This window comes from Elephantulus edwardii, unplaced genomic scaffold, assembly GCF_000299155.1.
Source record: "Elephantulus edwardii isolate Elephantulus edwardi_28Jun2011 unplaced genomic scaffold, EleEdw1.0 scaffold00034, whole genome shotgun sequence".
Taxonomy (NCBI): Eukaryota; Metazoa; Chordata; class Mammalia; order Macroscelidea; family Macroscelididae; genus Elephantulus; species Elephantulus edwardii.
In genome coordinates this window covers 225,297-248,887 of record NW_006399784.1, presented here as the reverse complement: position 1 = coordinate 248,887, position 23,591 = coordinate 225,297, and the positions used below count along the sequence as shown (strand labels likewise).

General features: G+C 35.2%; 1 protein-coding gene across 1 annotated transcript in view; it reads left to right on the top strand.

Moving 5' to 3' along the window:
• The window catches only part of GBE1 (glucan (1,4-alpha-), branching enzyme 1), a 480,806-nt gene that overhangs the window by 276,775 nt on the left and 180,440 nt on the right, over positions 1-23,591 (top strand). The window contains exon 8 of the mRNA XM_006884483.1: positions 19,394-19,509. Coding sequence (XP_006884545.1) covers positions 19,394-19,509 — 116 coding nt within the window. The remainder of the gene's footprint in view (positions 1-19,393; positions 19,510-23,591) is intronic.

The window sequence follows — 23,591 nt, the reverse complement described above, 5'->3', positions numbered from 1 at the left end:
GGAGGAGGGTAGAGAGAATGGTGCAGCAATGAAGGAATGAAATCCCAAAATCCCTGTAAATGTTCATTAAAACTAATAAAATTTAATAATAAAAAAAATTACATATAATAGATAATCATTTATATTTATAAAATAAATAAGAGAAATTGCCTATTTATTAAATTGGGAAAATATTACAATAGTAGAAATTATCTGCAGGGTATAAATGAAAAGTCAGGTCTCCAGAAACTTTTCATAGCTGATATGATAGTAAAATAATTTACATTTGAGTTGGAGTCCAACTGTAGGGCTGTAGGAACAGGGAATTTGAATCAGCTACTACCATAGCTGATGACAAGTCTCTATTACTGAAATGAGTTAGATTGTGCTTGAGAAACAGAAAATAAAAAACCCCAAAAACAAAAAACCAACCCACTATGGCTAATACCTAGTATGGAGAGTAACATTAGAATGTTAGAATATTATTTTATCACATTCTGGACCATGTAACTGGACTGTAGACCAGATATGGTTTCAAGTATTCATTAGAGTGATGTGGCACTAAGTAGACAGCGTTTTACGTGAGTCCAGGTTCTGCTTCTCAAAGCTGTACACTGTACATTTTTAAATTGCCTGAGCATTGGTAATGTATAGTCCCAACATGGTGAAATTTGCATCATCAAAGGAGATAGGGAGATGCTGTGGATTAATCATTGGACTTCTAGCCTAAAGATTGTCCAGCAATTCCACAGTGACTGTACTGAACAAAGATGAAGGATCTGCTTCCGTAAATATTTACAGCCTTAGAAATACTATGGGGCAGCTGCTCGGGTTGAAAAGATCACTGTGAGTAAGAACTAACTCAGTGATTAACTCAGTTTGATATTTTTATATAGAAAAGAGCATCACAAATCATACCATGGAGATTTAAAGGACTTTTATGACATTTTAAAAATGTTCTTTTTTGTTGTTGATTCAAAACTCATTGCCAGTGAGTTGGAGCTACACTATCGCTGACCTTCCAGCAGATTTGCAACAGCTATAAATCACATAGGAAGAGTTTAATCTGCACCAGTGGGATGACTGATGGATTTGAACCTCCTGCCTTTTAGTTGACATCATAATTTTTTAACCCACAGGCCACATAGGCTAAATTTTTCTTAAATATGTATATAAAATTGTTTAAAAACAAACAAACAAACAAACTAAAGCACAACATTATACCCTAAGACATATACAGTTGATGCCTGGGCCTGGGGAATCCCTAGCATTCCACTGCAAATGCAGTCTTTGAATATATAGATTTGTCTTTGGCAATATTTCATCTTTTTTTTGTAGATTAAAAAGTAAAGATAAATTTATTTCAAAGGTATATCCGAAATATACTTCACTCCTTGAAAGAAATATGAAGACTGCTGTTGTTCAGTGCCACCGAGTCTAGTATGACCCATAGTAGCCCTACAAACATCAGATTTGAAACTCGTCCTGTCCTGTGCCGTCCTCATACTTCCTGTCTAACTGGAGTCTATTGTAGAAATTATTGTGTCAATTTCCACATTCTGTTGAGTTGCCTTTCTTGGGAATGGGAACAAATATTAACCTCTAATCCCTTGGCCAGACAGCTGTCCTGCAAATTTCCTTGTATAGACTGATGAGCACCCCCCAACTTCCCCCAGCTCTGCATCTGTTAATTCAAACAATTGAGGTATCACATCAATTCCCTGGGACTTTATTTTTTATAATGCCTTCAATGCAGCTTTCACTTCTTCCTTCAGTACCATTGGCTCCTCTTATATGGTTCTTCTTGAAATTTTTAAGTGTCAATAATTTCTTTTTGGTACAGTGATTCAGTTAATTTCTTCCAACTCCTTTTGATGCTTTGTGGGTTATGCAATATATTGTCTATAGTGTCTTTCAATATTTTGACTCAATTCTTAAATATGTTTTTCAGTTCTATAAGCTTGAAAAATTGCATATTGAATCCTCCCTTTTTTATTCTTCAATTACAGCTCTCTGCTCTTTCTGTTATATTACTTTGTTTTCTCATGTTGCCCTTTAAAATCTTTTCTTTTTTTAAATTTTTTCCCCTTTTATTATTTTTTGCATGTGTACCGTCAAATCAGATCTGACTGGTACAGGAGGAGATTGCCCCTCCTTCTCCAGCAGAGCTTTGGTGAATTTGAACATCGTACCTCTGGGATTGCAATGCAGCTTCTTGCCAGTAGACCTCCAGAGCTCCCTCTTTTAAAGTCTTCTATTAAAGAAAAAAAAAAACCCACTTCTACTCAGATCTTTTACTTTAGCACATTTACCCTTTTTTCTGGTGTCTTGAAGCTCTACTGCAATTTTGAGAGTCTCTTACATCCATTTTGGGGTTTTGTTTGTTTGTTTTTCCTTTCTCTTCTGTCTTTGAAAGAACCTTTTTTTCTCTTCATGGATGGTACTGTAATATCATCCCACAACTCAGTTTGTTTTATATTATGGTGTTCAGCACTTCTAACTTATCCTTAAGATGATTTTAAAATTTAGATGGAGTAGATTCAAGATTGTTTTTTGATTCTCCTAGATTTGTTTTGATTTTCTTCAGCCTCTATTTAAACTTTCACATGAGTACTTGATGGTCTGGCCCACATTCTATTCCTGGCCTAGTTTTGACTGCTGATATTGAGCTTCACTAATGATTCATAGATTTGGTCAAGCTAAATTCTATGTAGTCTGTCAGGTGAGGTCTATGTATAAAGGTGCTGTTTATGGTTTTTAGAAAATGTATTTGCAGTATAATCAATATGGAGGAAAGGCTCCCAAATGTCATCTTACATTTTCCTTTAGAATATGTTTATTTTACTACTAAGTATTTCCTTCAGTTGCTGATAAAAGCTCCTTTAATTTTTCAATCACATAAACCTAAGTTCATATTATGATTTTTTGACTTGCTGTGACTGTGAGGCAATATAAAAGCTACATACTAACACTGATACCTTGAGAATTTTAAGTACAAGAGTTAACAGTCTATTGCCTGTGTGTAAAATCTACCTGCTGCCACCATTTATAAATAGTGGGTCTCTGTTTGGAGAGGACAGTGGATAGGTAATGATGTTCCATCATAATGATGTGCTATACCATCAGGGGTTTTTTCACTCAGCTGTACCAGTTTTAATTCCATGCAGAAAGGAGGAATGTGGAATGTGCCTCACTAAACCTACTTATTTAATATTTAACCATCTAAAAAAAATTACTAAATTTATACAGTTCACACTTTTGAAGGTTATGGTGGGAAAGTTTTTAGTGCAAAGTCTGACACTGACTAAGCATTCAGTTTATATTTGTAATTAATTGCACTTCTTAAAAAATAATGTTTTTTTCTTCCACATCACAAATCAAATTGACATTCATAATAATACATAATTTTAAATCCATTTTTTCATATCTTTGAGATGGAAGCACTTAAACTTGTAAGATAGATTTTGAGTAGTAATATTTTGGTGACACTACCCTTCTCTGCATTAACAATAATCCTGAATGCTCTACTTTGCCCACCAATCTATCTTTGATATGGATGTCATAAATTATATATATGTAAAATTCTTGGCTATACTACAGCAATATGGGTAGATTGTTAAATTAATCATTGCAGAGTCCTTTGAAAAATCTAGGCAGCAATGTGCAAATGTAAAATTTATAACTGGTGCAAACAAAAAGAAGCTGATGATTCCTTAAGGATACTGATGTTTTTGTGGTTTCTCCCTTTTGTTGTCATCACCAGAGACTTATATAACATTTGGGGAAATTTTCAATATTTAATCATAAGCATTCTTATTTCAATGTAGGCTATACATATAGGCAAATCTGAATTTTAACACAAGCTGGGAATTTTACTTTTTTTAAAAAACTAGATATATTAATGAATGTCCATGCATTTTTAACTTTTAATAAGCAAATCAATTCATTAATAAAGAAACTTTAATTATTAATGAGTAAGTATGCTGATTAATTTAATTTTTATAATAAAAACAAGACATCAGATTGATTTGGATCAGTTCAGTCATGATCAACAAAGTGAAACAAGAGTATTTGCATGTGTGTTTTCAGTACCATGGAGTTGACTAGGACTCTTAAGAACACTGAGAACAAGATCAGAAACTTGTCCTACCCTGCACCATTTTCAAGATCTCTGATAATCTTGAGTCCATTGTTAAAACTGCTGTGCCAATCCATCTTGTTAAGGAATCTTCCTCTCTTTCTCTGACCTGCCACCTTTCAGAGCATTAAGTCTCCATGTCTTTTTCAAGGACTTACTCCTCCTGACAACAAGTCCAGAATAATGTGAGAAGAAGTTTCACAATCCTTATCTCTAAGAAGCACCCTGATTGCACTTCCTGGAAGACAAACTTGTTCTTTTGGCAGTCCATGGATATTCAGTACTTATCTCTAACACCATAACTCAAAGCCATCAGTTCTTCTTCTTTTGTCCTTATTAATTGTCTGATTTAAAATTTGAGTGATCGACAATGTTAAGCAGACCAGAACTTAAGTGATTTTTCAAAACCCTTATATTGGAAACTCAGCGGATACATAATAAGCCTTTTGAGAAGCCTAGTGCCAAGACTCTAGATAGAAACATGTCTTTAGGGTTCTGCAGTTGACCACAATCTGTGAGCCAGACATGCTGCTTTTTTTATTTAAGTAAGACATTAATTAATTAATTTTCAATGCATAAATTTCTCATTGTTGTTAACAATCTTGTTCACAGATATTTTAAAAATTCTGATCTGTTTCACAAGAATGAACTGGGATGAACTGTTGGAAGACATTTGATGAGTGTCCTGTAAACAGGATGTGAAACTCCCCCAACAGCAATTACGAGATTAATAGTTTGTTTGGGTGACACAACTAAATAATTTGTTGTTTGTTGTTGTGTTGTTATGTGCCATCGAGTCGTCTGCGACTCATAGCGACCCTATGTACAAGAGCCCTAAACTCCGCTCTGTATTTTTTTATGAAATTATTCCTTAGAAATCTGTGTCATACTAATTAGAGAACTACTTTTGTAGATATTAAAGAATCACAAATATTCCTTAAATTACATTTTTTTCAGTGAAGTATCTATTAGTTCTTATTTCTTATTTCCTCTTTCAATGACTATGAAACTGGACATTCATAAGTAAAGCATATTTTTAAGAATTCTTTTTAAATTTCCCTTGAATGTTATTAATTTAGTTGAGGCACTTTTTTTTTTAAATAGAAAAAAAAATGTATAAGACCTAACTTTTCTCTGTTGAGGTTTGGAACAGAACTTATTTGAAGGAAACAAATTATCTCCAGTTATTTGCTTAATTGAGATAAAATATTATCGGGAAGATTTCAAAACCTTTATGATGGTCTTTGAAACATGGAGTTTAGATGGGAGAGCAATGAAATCATTCTTTTGTTTGATTAAGGTTTGGGGAGTAGGAGATTGGTTGTTTTTTGAGTATGGGTAATTTTCTAGTTTATATGTAATGCTATTGTCCCCTGAAGGATAACGTTTAATGTTATAAAACATTCAATATTTCATTAAATCATTCTCTAATGAAATTATTCTCTCAGTTAGTGACACTTGCACACAAAGGCTCTGAGCGGGGTTCTGCAGTAGGGACATCCACATATAGGACCCAGTGGGAAAGGATGAAAAGAAATTATCCTGATCATGAACTGCATCTTGATTTCCTCTTGTTAATTCTAAGCCATTTTTTGTCCTAAGTTGTACTCTGCTACTTCTGCTAATAAACTATTTAATTCTAAGAAAATTTGTTAGTTTTATGCAGTGTTGGAATGAATTAATCAAATACAAAAACTGGAGGGAAGGGAGGATTAATGATATAATTTTATAAAATACACTGTATGGGAATGATAATGTAAAACTCAGTAGTAATGAAAAATCAGAGGGAAGGCATTAAGCAAAGTATATAAATAAAATGCAATATATATAACTTTCGTAGGAAAACCAATATATTTTTTAAAAAAACCACACACACAACACAATAATGTTAGAGATAATGGAGTAGTACAACAGTTTGGAAAAGGTGGACATTTGGGAGACTTTTATTTCTGAGGAACTTTTTCAGGCTGAAACTGACCATCCATGCAATCAAGATGCATTAGTAATTACAGATGACTGGAATACAAAAGTTGGAAACAATGAAAAGAAATGGTAGTCAGGAAGTTCAGTCTTAATGACAGGAATGAGACAGTACATAGAATGATTAAACACTATATGTTTGATGATTCATTCATCGTACATGTTACTGTTGTTACACTGTTGTTAGGTGCTGTCAAGTCTCTTGTGACTCATAGCAACACTGTGAAAAACAGCTCTGAACCCTGCTCTTTCCTAAGCCAACCTTATTGTCTCTGAACCACCTACCTTCTTTAACATAGTCAATCCATCTAATCGAGGGTCTTCCTCTCTTGCACTGTCCCTCCACCCTCCCAAGCATGATGTCCCTCTCCAATGACTGGTCCCTTCTTGCAACATGCCCAAGTATGTCAGACAGAGCTTCGAAAATCTTTGCCTCCAAAGAACAGTCTGGTTTCACCCTCTCCAGGTTGAAACTGTTTGTTCTCTTAGCAGTCAATGGTATATTTAGTATCAGTCCATCCCTAGTCATTGCACATACGTTTTTCAAAAAAAACACAGAAAATAGTTTACACAAAAACCTCACCTGAAGAAATGCACAGGAATCAGATTAACTGCATGTGTGAAAAGAATCAATGGAAGAATATAATTATCAGTAGTCAAAACAGGACAGGTTCTGACTGTGAAACATACCATCCATTACTAATGTGCAAGTTCAGTTTGAGGCTGTAGAGAATAAAACAATTCCACAAGAACCAACATATGACCTTGAGTGTATCCAACCTCAATTTAAAAATTATAACCAGAATAGGTTTGATGCATTGAATATTAAAGATAGAAGGAGAGTTAATAGAATTACATTAAAGGTACATAATTGATGAAAAGAAAAAAAGTTTCTTAACAAACAGAGGAGGAAGAAAACACCAAAATATGTAATAGAAAACATTCTGAACATTGTTCTAGATTGAGAAGTCAAAATAAAGGGGCAAATACCAAAGTAAGTATCTTAACAGATTTCAAAAAGCAGCTTGTAAAAATATCCTCAAAATATTATAAATAAATGGGGCAAAATACTAAAGCAAATATCTTAACATATTTCAAAGAGCAGCTCATTAAAAAACCCCAAAATAATATAAATAAATGTGTAAAGAACTAGAGATAAGAGAATAAAAGGAAGAACTCAGTTGGTATTTATGAATTTGAAAGACCTAAAGAACAAATACAAGCCTCAAATTGCAATACTGAGAGATAGTATGAACAAAATATTAAAAAATCAAAAAAACATCAAAAGGAGATATAAGGAATACACAGCGTCACGGTGTCAAAAATAATTGTCTGACACAGAAAAGAAATTCAGGAAATATCATGTGAACAAGTGTTAATGTTAATAAAAGAGGAAGTTGTAGCTGCACTGAAGGCATTGGCAGAGGGGAAAAACAACACACCACAACACACACACACACACACACACACACACACACACACCCCAACAAAGTGTCAGAAATCAGTGAGATACCAATTGACATGTTTTAACTAACAGTGGCTGCCTTGTACATGCTTGCCAGTTAAATCAGGGAATTTAGAGAGCAGCTGCTTGGTAGACTGACTAGGAAAAAAAAATCCCTACTAGTTCCCATTTCCAAGAAAGGTAATACAGCAGAATATGGAAATTATTAAACAATGTCGTGAATATCACTTACAAGCAAAATGTTGCTCAAAATAATTTTAAAATGGTTAGAAAAGTACGTTGAGGGAGAACTGCCAGAAATTCAAGCAGAATTCACAGAAAGTGATGGTGCTAGGAATATCATTGCTGATGTCAAATGAATTCTGTCTGAAAGCAGAGAAACCAGAATAATGTCCATTTGTGTTTTATTGACTGCAAAGGCATTTGACAATGCAGCTCATAACAAACTATTGCTATCATTAAGAAGAATGGGAGTCCTAGAGTGGTTAATTTTTCTCATATGAAATCTATACCTAGGCCAAGGTATGTTCTCTGAGGAAAGCAGTGGAATCCTGTGTGGTTTAAAATCAAGAAATGTGTGCTTCAGGGCTGTATCCTTTTTCTTTATCTATCCACTCTATAATGCTGAGCAAATCATTAAAGAAGTTGGACAATATGAATATGATTGTAAGATCAGGATTGGAGGAAGACTCACCAATAACCTGTTATGCAGATGACACAACCTTGCTTGCTGAAAGTGAGGAGCACAGGATATGCTTGTTCCAAAAAATCAAAGACTGCACCCTTTAATATAAATTCGATCTCAAGATCAAGAAGACAGAAATCCTCACCAGTGGACTGACAAGTAACATCATGAAAGATGGACGGAGATAAGATTGAAGTTGCGAAATATTTCCTCTTACTTAGTTCCACAGTTAATACCCTTGGTACCAGCAGTCATGAGGTGAGGAGGTATATTGCATTGGGAAAGTCTGCTGTCAGAGATACCTGGAGGTTACCAAAGAGCAATGATTCCATTTGAAGACTAAGGAGTCTGAGCGTGGTCTTTTCAATTACTTGCTATGTATGTAAGAGCTTGACAGTGAATTAGGATGGTATCAGAAGAATTAATGATTTAAGATGTGATGTTGGTCAATAGTACTGAATGTCCCATGTACAAACGAACAAACAGATATGCGACTCATGGAGACCCTATGTACAACAGCCCTAAACTCTGCTCTGTCCTGTGCCAATCTCACTATCTCCGACACCCCCACCCCAATTACCTCAGTCACTGAATCAATCAACCTTATAGAGGGTCTTCCCCTCCTGCGCTGTCCCTCCATTCTGCCCAGCATGATGTCCCTCTCTAAAGACCTGTCTCTCCTTACAACATGTCTAAAGTATGTCAGGCAAAGCCCCAGAATCCTTGCCTCTAAGGAGCAGCCTGGTTTAACCCTCTCTAGGATGAATCTATTTGTTTTCTTGGCAGTCCATGGTACATTCAATACTCTTCTCCAGCACCACAGCTCAAAGGCGTCAATTCTCCTTCTATCCTCCTTAGTCATTGTCCAACTCTCTGATGCATAACAAGTGATTGCAAAAATCATGGCCTGTATCAGGTGCACCTTAGTCTCCAGAGAGACACCGTTGCTCTTGAGTACTTTAGAGAGGTCCCTAACCTCAGACTTTCCCATTGCAATACGTTTTTTTATTTCCTGGCTTCTGGTGCCAAGAGTGATGACCGTGGTGAAGCTGTGAACAATCTCAATCTCTTCCCCATCCATCCTGATGCTACCGATTGGTCCAGTGGTGAGAATTTTTGTCTTCTTGACATTGAGCCTCAGTCCATATTGAAGGCTGCAGTCCTTGACCCTCTGCAGTAAGTGCATGAGGTCCTCCTCAGTTTCAGCGAGCAGGGTTGTGTCATCTGCATAACGCAGATTGTTGATAGATCGTCCACCAATCCTAACGCCACACTTCTCCTCATAGAGCCCAGCCTCTCGGATAATCATCTGTGGTTAGCTATTGTAATTGGTATTCTTTTCCCCATTTTCCTTTTTGTGTTCTTTTTGCTAATTTAGAGAAATCTGACTGATTTTTTAATACTGTTCTTGTAACTGCTAATACGCTGATTTGGACAACTTTTCTCAACAGTTTTATTGCTAAGTCTTTGAAGTTTTCTAAGAATACTATCTTATTACCTACATAAAGGGATACTTTTACATCATCAGTGCCATTTTTTTGATGCTTCTTATTTCCTTTTCTATCCTTATTTCTCTTACTAGAATTTTCAGTACAATATTGTGTTCCTGAGGAATAACTTTAAACTCTATCCATTAATGATAATGTTAGTTGTTAGTTTAGGTTATACACTGTTAATTACTTGAGGAAATTTTCCTCCGTTCCTATTTTGTTGAGTGTTTTATTTTTTTTAAAAAAAAAGTGTTTTTTTTTTTTTACAAAAGCACTTGCTACATCAATTGAGATGATATTTTTGTTTTATTCATATGATGGATTACACTTATTCTTTTTCTCCTGTTGAACCATCTTTGCATGACAGTTGTGAATCCCACTTGGTTGTGGTGTATTAGTCTTTTAATATATTCTTGTATTCTGATATGTTTGCTTATTGCTTTGAATTGGCCTCTAAGTACTGCCTTTGTTTTAACCCAAAACCTTTAGTAAGTTTGTAGTTGCTTAGTAGCACTATGATGAAGTAGTCCAGACACTTTTACTTTTTATTACACATGGTACTTATTGCTGTACTTCATGTCAGGGTCACCATATGTTGCACTTCTCTGACCAGCATGGAAGTGCTGTAATTGGGATGAGCTACTTATGACTTTATTGGTCAAGAAGTAAATAAAGAGGAACTCAGGGTTCAGTATCCTCATAACCTGTGGATCCTATAGCTTATATTGAGAAGGTTTTAATTACATAAGCAGGAAAATATGTAAACTGGACTCCAAGATGTTTGGAGTTTTCCTGTTTCTTTTCTTCTTTGTTAATTTTCCCTGTTTTTATAACCACATCTTTATTAGAAAACAGAGTTAGTGTGGGATTCAAGGTTATGCTGTCCCAGTGTTTGTTTATCTTAACCCATGGAGCTCCTATCTAGGTCAGCTTGACTCTCACAATGTAAGTCAGTCTCCTCTTTTGTAATTTACTGTCTATGAAAACCGACTGGAGGGTCAGCTATGGGTCAGTTCCAACTCACTGCACACTACAACAAGAGCCTTTGTTAGAAAGCAAGGAAATATGATAATTTGTAGAACAAATTATATATAAATGTATCTATTTCTTAGTCACTCAAAATTATTTTTATTTTTAGAGGTTATTTGTTACTTTATATTTTGTCCTTTTTCTCTATTTACTTTTGTTCTTGTTGGGACTGTTTTATTCTCTGTATTCACATACACACACCTATCCTTCAAATCTGCCTTTTGCTGATATCTGGATCAGAAAATAAATCTCATTATCAATGTAGATTAAATTAAAGAAGAAGACTATCTTAATAATGGCTCAAGGTGAATAATTTTAGTGAAACATAATCTGTAACATTTAACCATCTAAAGATACACTATGCTATCTTTGTCTACCTAATTCCTACATAATTCCAGATTAGACATCTAAATAGTATAAATGTAATTTTAGTACAATATTTAATAAGCAAAACCATTATAAATCTTAAGGGAAAGAAAACATTGTAGTCTCATATGTATAGATAACCAAGTCTTAGTGGATGTAATCTGAGTAAGCCATACATTAATTTATATTAAATGAAGTTATATATGCTGATAAGGATGTCTGAAGAAACTCTGAATATTGCGCTGGAGTGCAGAGAAGCCAAAGCACAAGGAACAATTCAAGATACTAAAGAGCTAAACAGAAGATTCCAAAGGGTAGCACGGAATAACAAAGCAAAATACTAGAATGAAATGTACAAGGAGCTGGAGTAGGAAAATCAAAAGGGCCAAACTTGCTCAGCATGTCTTAAGCTCAAGGAACTGAAGAACAAATTAAAACCTCGAGTTGCTATAATCAAGGATGCTTTAGGCAGAATATTAAATGATCCAGGAAGTATAGAAAGAAGATGGAAAGAATACACTGAGTCACTGTATCAAAAGGAACTGGGTGATACAGAAAAATTTAATGAAATCACATATGAGCAAGAGATGATGGTGATGAAGAGGTTCAAGCTGCTTTGAAGGAAATAGCAAAAAATAAGGCCCCAGGAATAGATGGTATACTAATTGGAATATTTGAGCTAACCGATGCTGCCCTGGATGTGTTCACCAAGTTGTGCCAAGAAGTCTGGAGAACAACCACTTGGCCAACTGACTGGAAGAGATCTATATTTGTTCCCATTCCAAAAAAGGGTGACCCAACAGATTGTGGAAACTATAGAACGATATCATTGATTTCACACGCAAGCAAGATTCTACTGAAGATTATTCAAAAATGACTGGAACAGCACATCAGCAGAGAACTTCCAGAAGTCCAGACTGGGTTTAGAAGGGGTCGTGGTACTAGGGATTTTGTAGCTGATGTTAGATGGATCTTAGCTGAAAGCAGGGAACACCAGAAGAATGTCTATCTGTGTTTCATTGATTATGCAAAGGCGTTTGACTGTGTGGATCATAACAAACTGTGGCTGACTCTGAGAAGAACGGGAATCCCAGAACACTTGATCGTTCTAATGTGAAACCTATACTTGGACCAAAAGGCGATCATCAGAACAGAGCAAGGAAACACTGCATGGTTCAAAATTGGGAAAGGCGTTTGCCAGGGATGTGTCCTGTCTCCATACCTTTTCAACCTGTATGCAGAACAGATTATCCGAGAGGCTGGGCTCTATGAGGATAAGTGTGGCGTATGCAGATGACACAACCCTGCTTGCTGAAACTGAGGAGGACCTGAAATGCTTGCTGCAGAGGATTAAGGACTGTAGCCTTCAGTATGCATTGAAGCTCAATGTCAGGAAGACAAAGATTCTCGCCACTGGACCAATTGGAAGCGTCAGGATGAATGGTGAAGAGATATAGATTATTAACAACTTTAGTTTATTTGGCTGCATGGTCAACACTCTTGGCACCAGTAGCCAGGAAATTAAAAAAATGTATTGCGATGGGAAAGTCTGCTCTTAGGGACCTCTCCAGGATACTGAAGATCAATGGTGTCACTCTGGAGACAGGTGCGTCTGATATAGGCTATGGTCTTTGCCAGCACTTGTTATGCATCAAAGAGTTGGACAATGACTAAGGAGGATAGAGGGAGAATTGACACCTTTGAGTTGTGGTGCTGGAGAAGAGTATTGAATGTACCATGGACTGTCAAGAAAACAAACAGATTCATCCTAGAGAGGGTTAAACCAAGATGCTCCTTGGAGGCAAGGATTCTGAGGCTTCGTCTGACATATTTTGGACATGCTGTAAGGAGGGAGAGGTCCTTGGAGAGGGACATCATGCTTGGGAGGGTGGAGGGACAGCGCAGAAGGGGAAGACCCTCTATGAAGTGGATTGATTCAGTGACTGGGGTAATTGGGATGGGTGTTTCAGAGGCAGTGAGATTGGCACAGGATAGAGCAGGGTTTAGTGCTTTTGTACATAGGTTCGCTATGAGTCACAAGCGATTCAATGGGACATAACAGTGACAACAACAATATATCATTATTTATAGTTACTATCTATGTTCTGGAATTTATATCTTTGATAATTTCAATAATTGATTTAACACTTTTTCTCACTAGATCTTTGTGCTGCTTGCTACCTAATTTCATTTTCAATTAACATTTACATTCAACTAACCAACTTAGTGCCATCATGTCAGCTCCCACTAAGAGTTTTTTTAATTAAATTTCCCAGCCTGCAAATCTTTATGCAAGAAGACTGCCTATATTTCTTCCTCATGTTTTAGGAGCAGCTAATATATTAGAGCTGCTGGGGAATAAAACATTTAGATAGCTGTGCAGCACCCTATGTACTGTACCGTCTGATAAACTCTCATTGTCTAAAAAGCCCTGGTACATTTTATTATGTGTAATTATCTATTCCTAGATATGAGTAATTATTATTTTGTTATTTTGAGTTGCACTTTTTGTTTTCTGTAGTAAATAGCTGAATATATAATTGTAGTGATAGCCTAAAAATTTGCTATTTTTAGCCATTTACCCTCTAGTCTCCAGCTATCTTAACTACAAGCACATGGTCTTACTAATAAGCATCAGCTATGGGACTAGGATAAGAGAAAGAGTGCTTCCCACACTGAGTAGCAAGACTTGAGGTGAACAAGGTTTGTGGCAGCAAGACCCTGCTGATATCAAGACCCTGGTGATAGAGATACTGTACCATTATTGTAGAGAAACTGTGGCAAGGTGTGACCTGAGGCATTTTGCATTTGTGCTGCCCACAGCTAAAAGTTTGGCTGTTCTCACTAGATGTTTGAAGGAGAAGCTGAATTATAACTTCTCTAAGGCAGACGGTGGATAATTTGGATTTGACTACAGAACTTAAACTGGAACCTTGTGCCTTAGAACTTTAGGACTAAAGCCTGGACCGGTATTGTGAGATATTCTATGCACCGCCGCCCTCCCCACCCCCGCCCTACAAGGCCTACTGTTGGTACCATAACTGTGAGTCTCTGAGTTAGAAAAAAAAAAAAGGAATCTCTTGATGCTGGTGGGACTCCACAGGCAACGTGGAGCTGAGCTGTGGACTCTTTAAATGCTTTCTGGTTTGGGATGGTCAGGGCTATGCTATTCTTACTTGCATTGGCCCTTTCAGAGAGATGTTCACAGCCCTGTCTCCTAATGTCCTGTTTTATGCTCTTTAGACAATAGTATAATTTTTATAATTTGGTCAGTTTAATTAAAATTAAGTTGATAGATAAATTCTTCACATTTTTACTTGGTGATAATTTTCAATATTTTTGTAAAAGTCATTAATTTTGTTTTATGTATATACGAATATGTTGTCATTGTTTACTGTCTTCGAGTCGAGTACAAATCAGAATGACCCTATGAACAAAAGGTCTGAAGCTCCTCTACAAATATCAGCATTTATTGAAGTTCACAGAGTTTTAGGAAGCACGTTGTTTAGGAAGTGGATGCTACTCCTGCATATGTATTATATATTATTATACATTATATATACATATGTTGCTGTTATGTACCATTAAGTTGAAAACAACTTATAGCTAGCCTTTAAACAAATTTTTGGAAGTTATAAATTAAGTGTGAAGCAATTGCTTCTCTTTTCCCTGTGGCGTAACTGATAGGTTGACAGCACAAGTCCTTACCAGTAAACCACTAGAGCTACCCTACATACATATATATATGTATGTATAAATTACAGTTCAAAAGTTAGCATCTAGCTTCTGCAATTTTTGCAAACTTGGTTCTTTTTGGTTTATGAAAATAATATTTAAAAATCCTTAGATAAATGAAATAACCTCTAAAATCAATCTACTTCTTTCTGTTGAGATACATCAAAGTAAAAATCTGCTCTTAAATTCTGCTTTTTATTGTTATGGTACCCTCATAAACTGACTATATTAACTGTGTTATGATCTCTCTGATGACATTTTGGTGTGAAAAAATGTAATTTTTTTTTATTGTACTCTTTGCCAGATATTTTCACACTTTGACTCAAGGTAAACCATTCACTTAAGATGATTCCATTCATTTATTAGCACAGAGAACACTGTGCAAGATTTCTCACTCACTTGTACTTCTGAATCCATCATAACTTCTCTTCAGCTTAATTTACCACAAAAAGAAAATTCAGAACATATAAGTAATGTGTTTAAACATTATGATAATAGAAATTATTATAGGCGTCTATCAGAAATCTCCATTTTTCACTGCTGTGAAGTTAAGGGTTTATTCAAAATTACTTTCCTAGCCATTGTTTTTCTTTGCTGTGTGGGTTAGTGGGGATATGTGAATAGGGCATGTTAGCCTATCCTCAAGTCTCACCAATCCACAAGGAAATTGGCTAGGCTTGCTATTAAGTAGAGCAGATCCAGCAGCAGAAAGACAATCTTCCCATCAAGAAAACAGCAAGCAAGAGGGCCTATGGGAACAACATCAGGGTAACCCTGACCTAAAGCTACACGGATTAAAGCAGAAGTGCCTGCAAGCACATTTCAGAATGTGTCCGGAATGTATTCTTCTGCTAATCTGAATTATAGGGTCTTGACTTGCTATATATGGTTCTGTGTGGTGTGTGAGCTTTTGTATGAGATTTTGGACACAATAAAACACTGAGATTGGGGTTAAGATGAGTAGAAAGAGGTGTAGAAGCTTAGGGGACATATTTGACCACACGGGAATTGGTTTTGTGCTGTTGATGCTGCTGATGGGAACAATTAGCTGTTGTGAAGTTGGTAAAAGTCAGACATGGCCATCCCCAGGTAGTCCTTGCTCTTTTTATAACTGGTAACATTTCCTTTAAGCTTGCACTGGAGTTCTTTCTAAGAAATACATGTTAGATTGAGTGAAATAGTTCCTTTGTGTGTGAAATTAGCATTTTCATTGACCAAATAATTTCTGGAGAACAGAGTACAGAACAGTTTACCTCTGCCAAAGAATCTTTGGCATTTAGATTTTTAATGTGTGGTTAGGATTTTTTCACTTTTTTTTTTTCCACTTTGTTTTGAGATCTGCATGCTTCTGCAATAAAATTACAACAAGTTTTCATTTTGCTTGTTTTCTGTATTATTCTATAAAAAGTTATACACACACACACAAACACACACACACACACACACATATTGGCTTAGTGGTTAAAGGAGCTCTGGTGGCTTAGTGCAAAAGCTATGCTACAATCCAGAAGGCACACAGTTTGAGGCCACTAGCTGCTTCATGGGAGAAAGATGAAAAATTTCCTGTTGTGCAATTGACTGCCTCTGAAAACCCGCTGTAGGGTCAGCTGTGTGTCAGTTTCTGACTTGACAGTACACAATAACAACAGTGGTAAAAAGATACAGTGCAATGTAAAGGCACACGGTTCAAATCCACCATCTAATCTACTACATAGGGAAAAGACCGAAAGTCTCCTCTGTGTGATTTACTGCCTCCAAAATCTTGGTCAGCTACAAATTAGCTCTGACTCAACAGCACTCAGCAGCAATAATATGTGTGTGTGTGTGTGTGTGTGTGTGTGTGTGTGTGTAATCATAGAACCATAGCTGACCCCTTTAGCAAGTTTTAAGAGACTAGAAATGACATGGGAGGAGATTAGAAACACCTTCCTTTAGGTTTACAGCACAACTCTGCAGCCATTAAGTCACCATAGCTACCTAAGCAATTCATTATGCTATAATAAAAGTTAACTTCCACTTTTGTTGATGAAATTTCTAGCAGTATGTTCCTGAGACTCTGAAATAGATTGTTATCCTTAGAAAGCCTTGCCCACTAGATTGGCTAAATGGAGGGATTTGGGCTTCTAAAAGATTACTACCAACAGCAGAAGTGATAAGACTGACTCATTTTATCTAAAATCTTTCTTTAAACAATGTGGTTTATATCAAATGTCTTTTTTTCCCTTTTTTTGAGTATATGAAATTTTGATACGTAGGGTTATACAGGGTGTTTATGTAACATATTTTCAGTGAAAACCTTGAGAATTTAGTCTGCAGTATGTTTTACTGCCAGGCCAAATTTCACAAGTGTTTTGACAGCTCATTGCCAGAGGAATTGAGGTTGTTCTACGTGATTCCAATGGGAGAGAAATTGTCAGAGATTGTCTCTGGCTTTCTCTGGCATTAGCCCCTTACATCTTTTTATTTTCTGATTTTTGAGATCTATCTTTTTGTCTGTCTTTCTTGCTGGAGTCATGAACAGAATGATGTACTGAGTCTAACTCTGACTCTTGAAAGACTGAATGTAGGAGTTGTCTTGAGACCCCATGATACACATTTCATATATAAAATAAAATGATTAAGCAAGTGTGCATAATAATTTGTATGTTTACATATTATAAAAAACTTGAGAAAAAATAAAGCTTTCCAATGCTTTATTTAAAATACTTCTAACAGTATAATATGCATTTTTAGTCAGATGACCAAATGATAAAATATCTGTATCATCTTCACAACATTGTTTCCAAGAAGTATTGCTATGAAAGCATGCCAATTTATCCGTGTTTTCTTTCTGAAATATATAGCAATCTTATTTTAAAAGTATAGACATTGAGACTACTATGCCAAAGTTACTGTTCTTGATAAATAATAAAATTGTTCTTTTATTATATTTATTTATGTAATAATTTATTTTTACTAAACAGCTTTTCCCTTGAGTCTGACATAAGTAGGAGTTAATAAAGTCGTTAGCAATGTCTCCCTCCATCATTGTGTGTTACTATCAGGAACCTTCTAGGTCTTCTTTTCACATCAGCTTGGTTGCTTGCTTGCTTGTGTTTGTGTTTTTGTTGATTTTTAAACTTTTGGTAAGTTTTCATAATGCAAAATAACCTATTTTTAACTTATAATTTTCAAGATGCAAAATAATCTAAAGCAGTTTAGATTTACAATTCCAGAGCTAATGGTGATAACGTAATCTCTGCTTATGTGAAATTGCTCTTTAATATATAGAGGATTTAAAAATATACATAAATTTGAACTGAGTTAAAGATTTGTATACATTATACAACTGAATCATTAAACTAAGTGAAGTATTAAGGTAATAAAAACATTGTTTTGATAAGATAGACAACTCAACCATAACTATATGACTACATAAAATACTAATAGATGGTGGCCTCTATTTTCAGTTGTCCAAAATAAACTTTTGTGTATGTATGAGGTTTAAAATTAGTTGTATTGTTCTTTGTTTGCTTTATGTTTTCATGGATACAAGTAGTGTTTCACTTGTAATGCGGTTTAAGAACATGTTTGTTTGGGTTTTTTTTTCATAATTAGGTTTTGTTTTCATTTTCTCCATACCATAGCCTAATAAATACAATGTCGCTTATCATGAGGTTATTTGATTTTTTCCCTTTTACTTTTTATCTTAAGTTATCTCTCTTTTAAATTATAGCATAAAAGCATAGTATGTGGAGACAGTCATTGAATGTATATTTTCTACTGACAATTAAAATCTACTTGAAAGGGAAGTCATATAACTGTATGTTTATAGTCCATTTTCAATTTAGTGGTAATAAGGAGCTCCACTGACAATCCAGAGGTATATGGTTTTAATCCATTAGCTGCTATGTAGGAGAGAGATGTGATCAGCTGCCACTGAAAACCTGCTGGAGGGTCAGCTATGGGTGGGTTCCGACTTCAAAGTACATAAAACTACAACAATATGTAATAATAACTATTGCGGTTACTGGGCACATAGCATTGAAGAAGAAACACTTTCTGTACTTTAGGCCAGATTTACACATTGTTTTTAGTTTCTTAATTTTTCTCAGATGCATTATTTAAATTTTTGTGAATAAATGAAATTTAATAAATATCCCTTTTAAATTCGTTTCAGAAGACAAATTAGGTATTCCCTACTAGTTTTCTGTTTCTCAGTGCTGTATTTCTTAGAATCCCTTGATTCTTAAGATTCAAGTACTTTATAATTTGATAAATGTTCTTTTGACACATGACTAAATGCTCTTGGGCAGAACTAACTTGTAACTGACCCTCCAGGGGGTATCTGAATCTGTAAGTTGCACAGGAGAACACTGCCTATCTTTCTCTCATAAAATGGTTTATTAATTCAAATTGCCAGAGAGGCACAACTTTTTGGTTAAAAGCGCAATTCCCTATCGTTTACACCAGTAAATATGATGTATAATATATAGACATACATTGCTTACCTTGTGCTTAAATATGTCTGTGTCTTAATATTTTAGCTGGGAAGTTTTAAGATTCCTTCTATCAAACATAAGATGGTGGTTGGAAGAATATAGCTTTGATGGTTTTCGCTTCGATGGTGTTACCTCAATGCTCTATCATCACCATGGAATGGGTATGCAATATAAAATATATAAGATTTAAATATTTTTATTCTTATTAAACATTTAAAAGCAATTTTTTTATTCAATTACAATAGATGCAATTGATTTATCTCATTGTGTATGTCTTTTCTGGGTGCTGTATAGTTCTGTTTTCACAAAAGATGAGTCTTTTGGCTTTCTAAAATTTTTATTTTATTAATTTTAATGAACATTTACAGAGATTTTGGATTTCTTTTTTTTTTAAGATTTTGGATTTCTGTACATTCATTTTTGCACTTTTCTCCCTGCCCCCCGCACCCCCCCAGTTCGCTTTTCTCTTTGAAAAGTAAAAAAAAAAAATCCTTCATTGGTATACAATCCTCCCGTCCTACCCCCCATCCCAAGTACACTCTACTATGCAACCTTCAGTCTGGACTCTTGTGATAACCATATAACCCTATCATATATTGCTTTTAAACTGTTCTCTCCCTCATCTGTTACAATGCAATGCACATTATTTATCCAGTTTTTCGCTGTCCAACCCTGCTGTCAGTCCCATTAACAAATGCAGTGTGATTATTTCCTTTGGAATGAAGCTATTTATCAATCTTGGATAGAAAAATATTTTCTATTTCTTCTTTAAAATTTATTATTTATTTTTACCCCATCCATATACATTTAGTTTTATGCAGTATTTTCTACACATTCTTTCTTTTCAGGAACTTTATTGAAACATCCCTACCATGTGAATGTGATATGTAATGAAGCATAAATAACAAACAATACTAAGTGAAAACATTTATTAATAAGTAAATACATAATTTTTAAATATAACTGTGGTGTTGTTATATGCTCTTAATTTAATTCTGATGCATAGTAAGCCATAGATTTGTTCAATTAAAATTGAATTATGAATTAATTTACAGTTAAAATATTTCTCAGACATTTAAAAGTTGTGCAAAGAAGGATTGTCACAGAGTCCTAAGCTTTTTTAAGGTAATATTATGAACAATAAATTTTAATTGCAAAATACTTTCTAGCAACAACTAATCAAGAAATGTAAGAACATCATTAGACCATAAATTTTGAAAAGTGGATGTCAAAAAGGAACTATAAATAGTGCTGGAGAAAAAGTTGAGGCTACTTGCATTTAATTGTGGAGCCAGAACCTTGAGAAATTCCTAGGAAAGAAGTGGATTGCAACCAGTAGTTGTAATATCATAGAGGTTAGGAAGCAAGAACAGAGGGTGATGGAAGTTCCCCTGCTCAACTGGAACCTCAGCATATGCATCAGTAGAAACACTTGTTTCTTGAGGTCTGAGGATTGTGCTGAGTGGAGAAAACGAATTGAATTCTATGCAAATGAGAATGTGCATATGTAAAGAACCCAGGAAATAGTGAAGAAAAGAGCATTTAGTACTGTTGTTGTTGTTGTTGTTATGTGCCTTCCAGTTGTTTGTGACTCAGAACAACCTCATGTACAACAGTCCTAAACCCTGCTCTATCCTGTGCCAATCGCATTGCCTCTGACACACCCATCCCAATTACCCCAGTCACTGAAACAATCCACCTTATAGAGGGTCTTCCCCTGCGCTGTCCCTCCACCCTACTAAGCATGATGTCCCTCTCCAAGGACCTGTCTCTCCTTACAACATGTCCGAAGTATGTCAGACGAAGCCCCAGAATCCTTGCCTCCAAGGAGTAGCCTGGTTTAACCCTCTCTAGGATGAATCTGTTTGTTTTCTTGGCAGTCCATGGTACACTCAGTACTCTTCTCCAGCACCACTGCTCAAAGGTGTCAATTCTCCTTCTATCCTCCTAGTCATTGGCCAACTCTCTGATGCATAAACAAGTGATTGCAAAAACTATGGCCTGTATCAGGCGGATCTTAGTCTCCAGAGACACTGTTGCTCTTGAGTACTTTAGAGAGGTCCCTAACCGCAGACTTTCCCATTGCAATATGGTTTTTGGTTTCCTGGCTGCTGGTGCCAAGAGTGTTGACTGTGAGGCCGAGCAAACTGAAGCTATGAACAAACTCAATCTCTCTGCCATCCATCCTGATGCTACCAATTGGTCCAGTGGTGAGAATCTTTGTCTTCTTGACATTGAGCCTCAGTCCATACTGAAGACTGCAGTCCTAAAAGAAAGATATTTTTACTTGAAATAAGACGCAATTAAATATAAAGATGAGAATAACTGATAGTACACATCAAAGCATACACAATGTTGCTGTTGTTACATACCTTTGAGTCAAAACTGAACCATAGCTGACCCTCCCACAGGTTTTCACAGGCAGTTAAGGACACTGGAAGAGCTTGCTGATATTCATCCTGTGGAATAGCTAGGAGATTCAAACTGCATACCTTTGGGATATCAGTACAGTTTCTTAACATTAAGGCACCAGAGCTCACCAGAATTGTAGTCAAAGAACAGTGATAAAGAGAGTTAATTTTAAAACTTAAACCAAAAATACCCTCCAGAGTCTCTAAAACCAAACAGTAGGTTATTTTAATTAGTAAAGAATATTTGTCTTGAATATTTTGCTTCTTAAAAATAATAGTTTCTGGGACAAAATTGACCTTAGCAATTCAAAGGATTCATAGAAAACTTAGTAGGCAGTGAATTTATGTTAATGTGAAAGGAATAACTCAGGGAAGGATTCTGCGACTGGTTTCATAATTTAAAGATTGACCATAAAGTAGAAACAGTTGAGTTGCATGTGGTTTTATGTGTATATTCTCAACAAAGCAATAAAGCATTAAAAAAAGATAAGATAGGATTAATCAGGAGGCATCAAAAAAGAAAATTATTTGCATAGATGATAACAAATATGATTTAGTATTTTAATGGTTGATTTGTCATTGAGGTAGAAACATGAAATAACTTACAGTATAAATCATCTATGATTATACTTTAAAGTATCCCTGAATAATGAAATCTAGTACAAAGAAAAAATTGACTAAGGGAGAGAATATAGGAACTTAGCTATAGCAATGGTAGGGAAAGAGAAAACGAAAGCTGCTGTTAAAAAGTGATTAGATTTGATTCAATTACAAATATAAGAGCAAATTACTAAAAGACTTTAGGGTTAATGACATAATCATAACAATAAAAATAGTATCATAGATAACTGCCAGAGTCAACTTCAATTGTATTCTTGCACTTACAGGCACGTTCAAGTCCATTAATGTAGATACTGTGGCCATCTATCATGAGAATGTTCATTAACACGGTTTATCCTCAACTTTAGTGGTCTCAATGTCCCCCAGTGTTCTGTGGTGATTCATAAAGTTGTGGAAGCAAATTACAGGCATTTTTGTTAACAGCTTCCAGTTTAGTAACAATATATAAATCACTGCAATTTCAAACTGACAGGTGGGAGCAGAGAGGTGAAGATGGGCTAGGGGAAATAATCAGTTCACAAATAAATTAAAAGTAAAAACAACCCACCACCAATATTAGACTGCAACTATTAACATTTGACTGTCTCCCTTCCCTTCTGTACAAAGTTTCTGATTCCCTAATAAAGTAAGCATATTGTAAAAATAAATTAATGCATTTTAATGATAAACTGATGAAATTATCAATAACTAAATAAAGTAGAGGTATTGGAGGGGTAAAAGAAACTTAAAGATGCTATAGCCTCTTTGTCATTAAAAAAATCTATTTGGCATATACTGAAGAAGCTTGAAAAGAATTTAAACATTGTAACTCTTACGGTGGTTTTAATCTTGACTTCTCTTTAACTCTGAAAAATCTAACATTTCATTAGTCTAAATTATAGTTAGAACTTAAAATATAGAATTCCTTTAGATTTATTTCACTTTGGTTTTTCTGCTGTATTTTATGCTTTTATTAAATTGAATCCTGATATATCTAAAAAAATCAGAATTGCAGTAAACAGAATTATAAATTACTTATGAATTTTCAGTTCCAGTGTATATAAAAATATAAAACTTACTATATGTCTATTCAGGTGGGATAGACTCAAAGTCATATTTTGGTTGCCTTGGATTTGGTTTAAATTTCCTCAGCTTTAGCTTGAATTTGCATATGAGTAGTTGGTGGTCTGTTCCACAATCAGCTCCTGGCCTAGTTTTCACAGCTGATATTG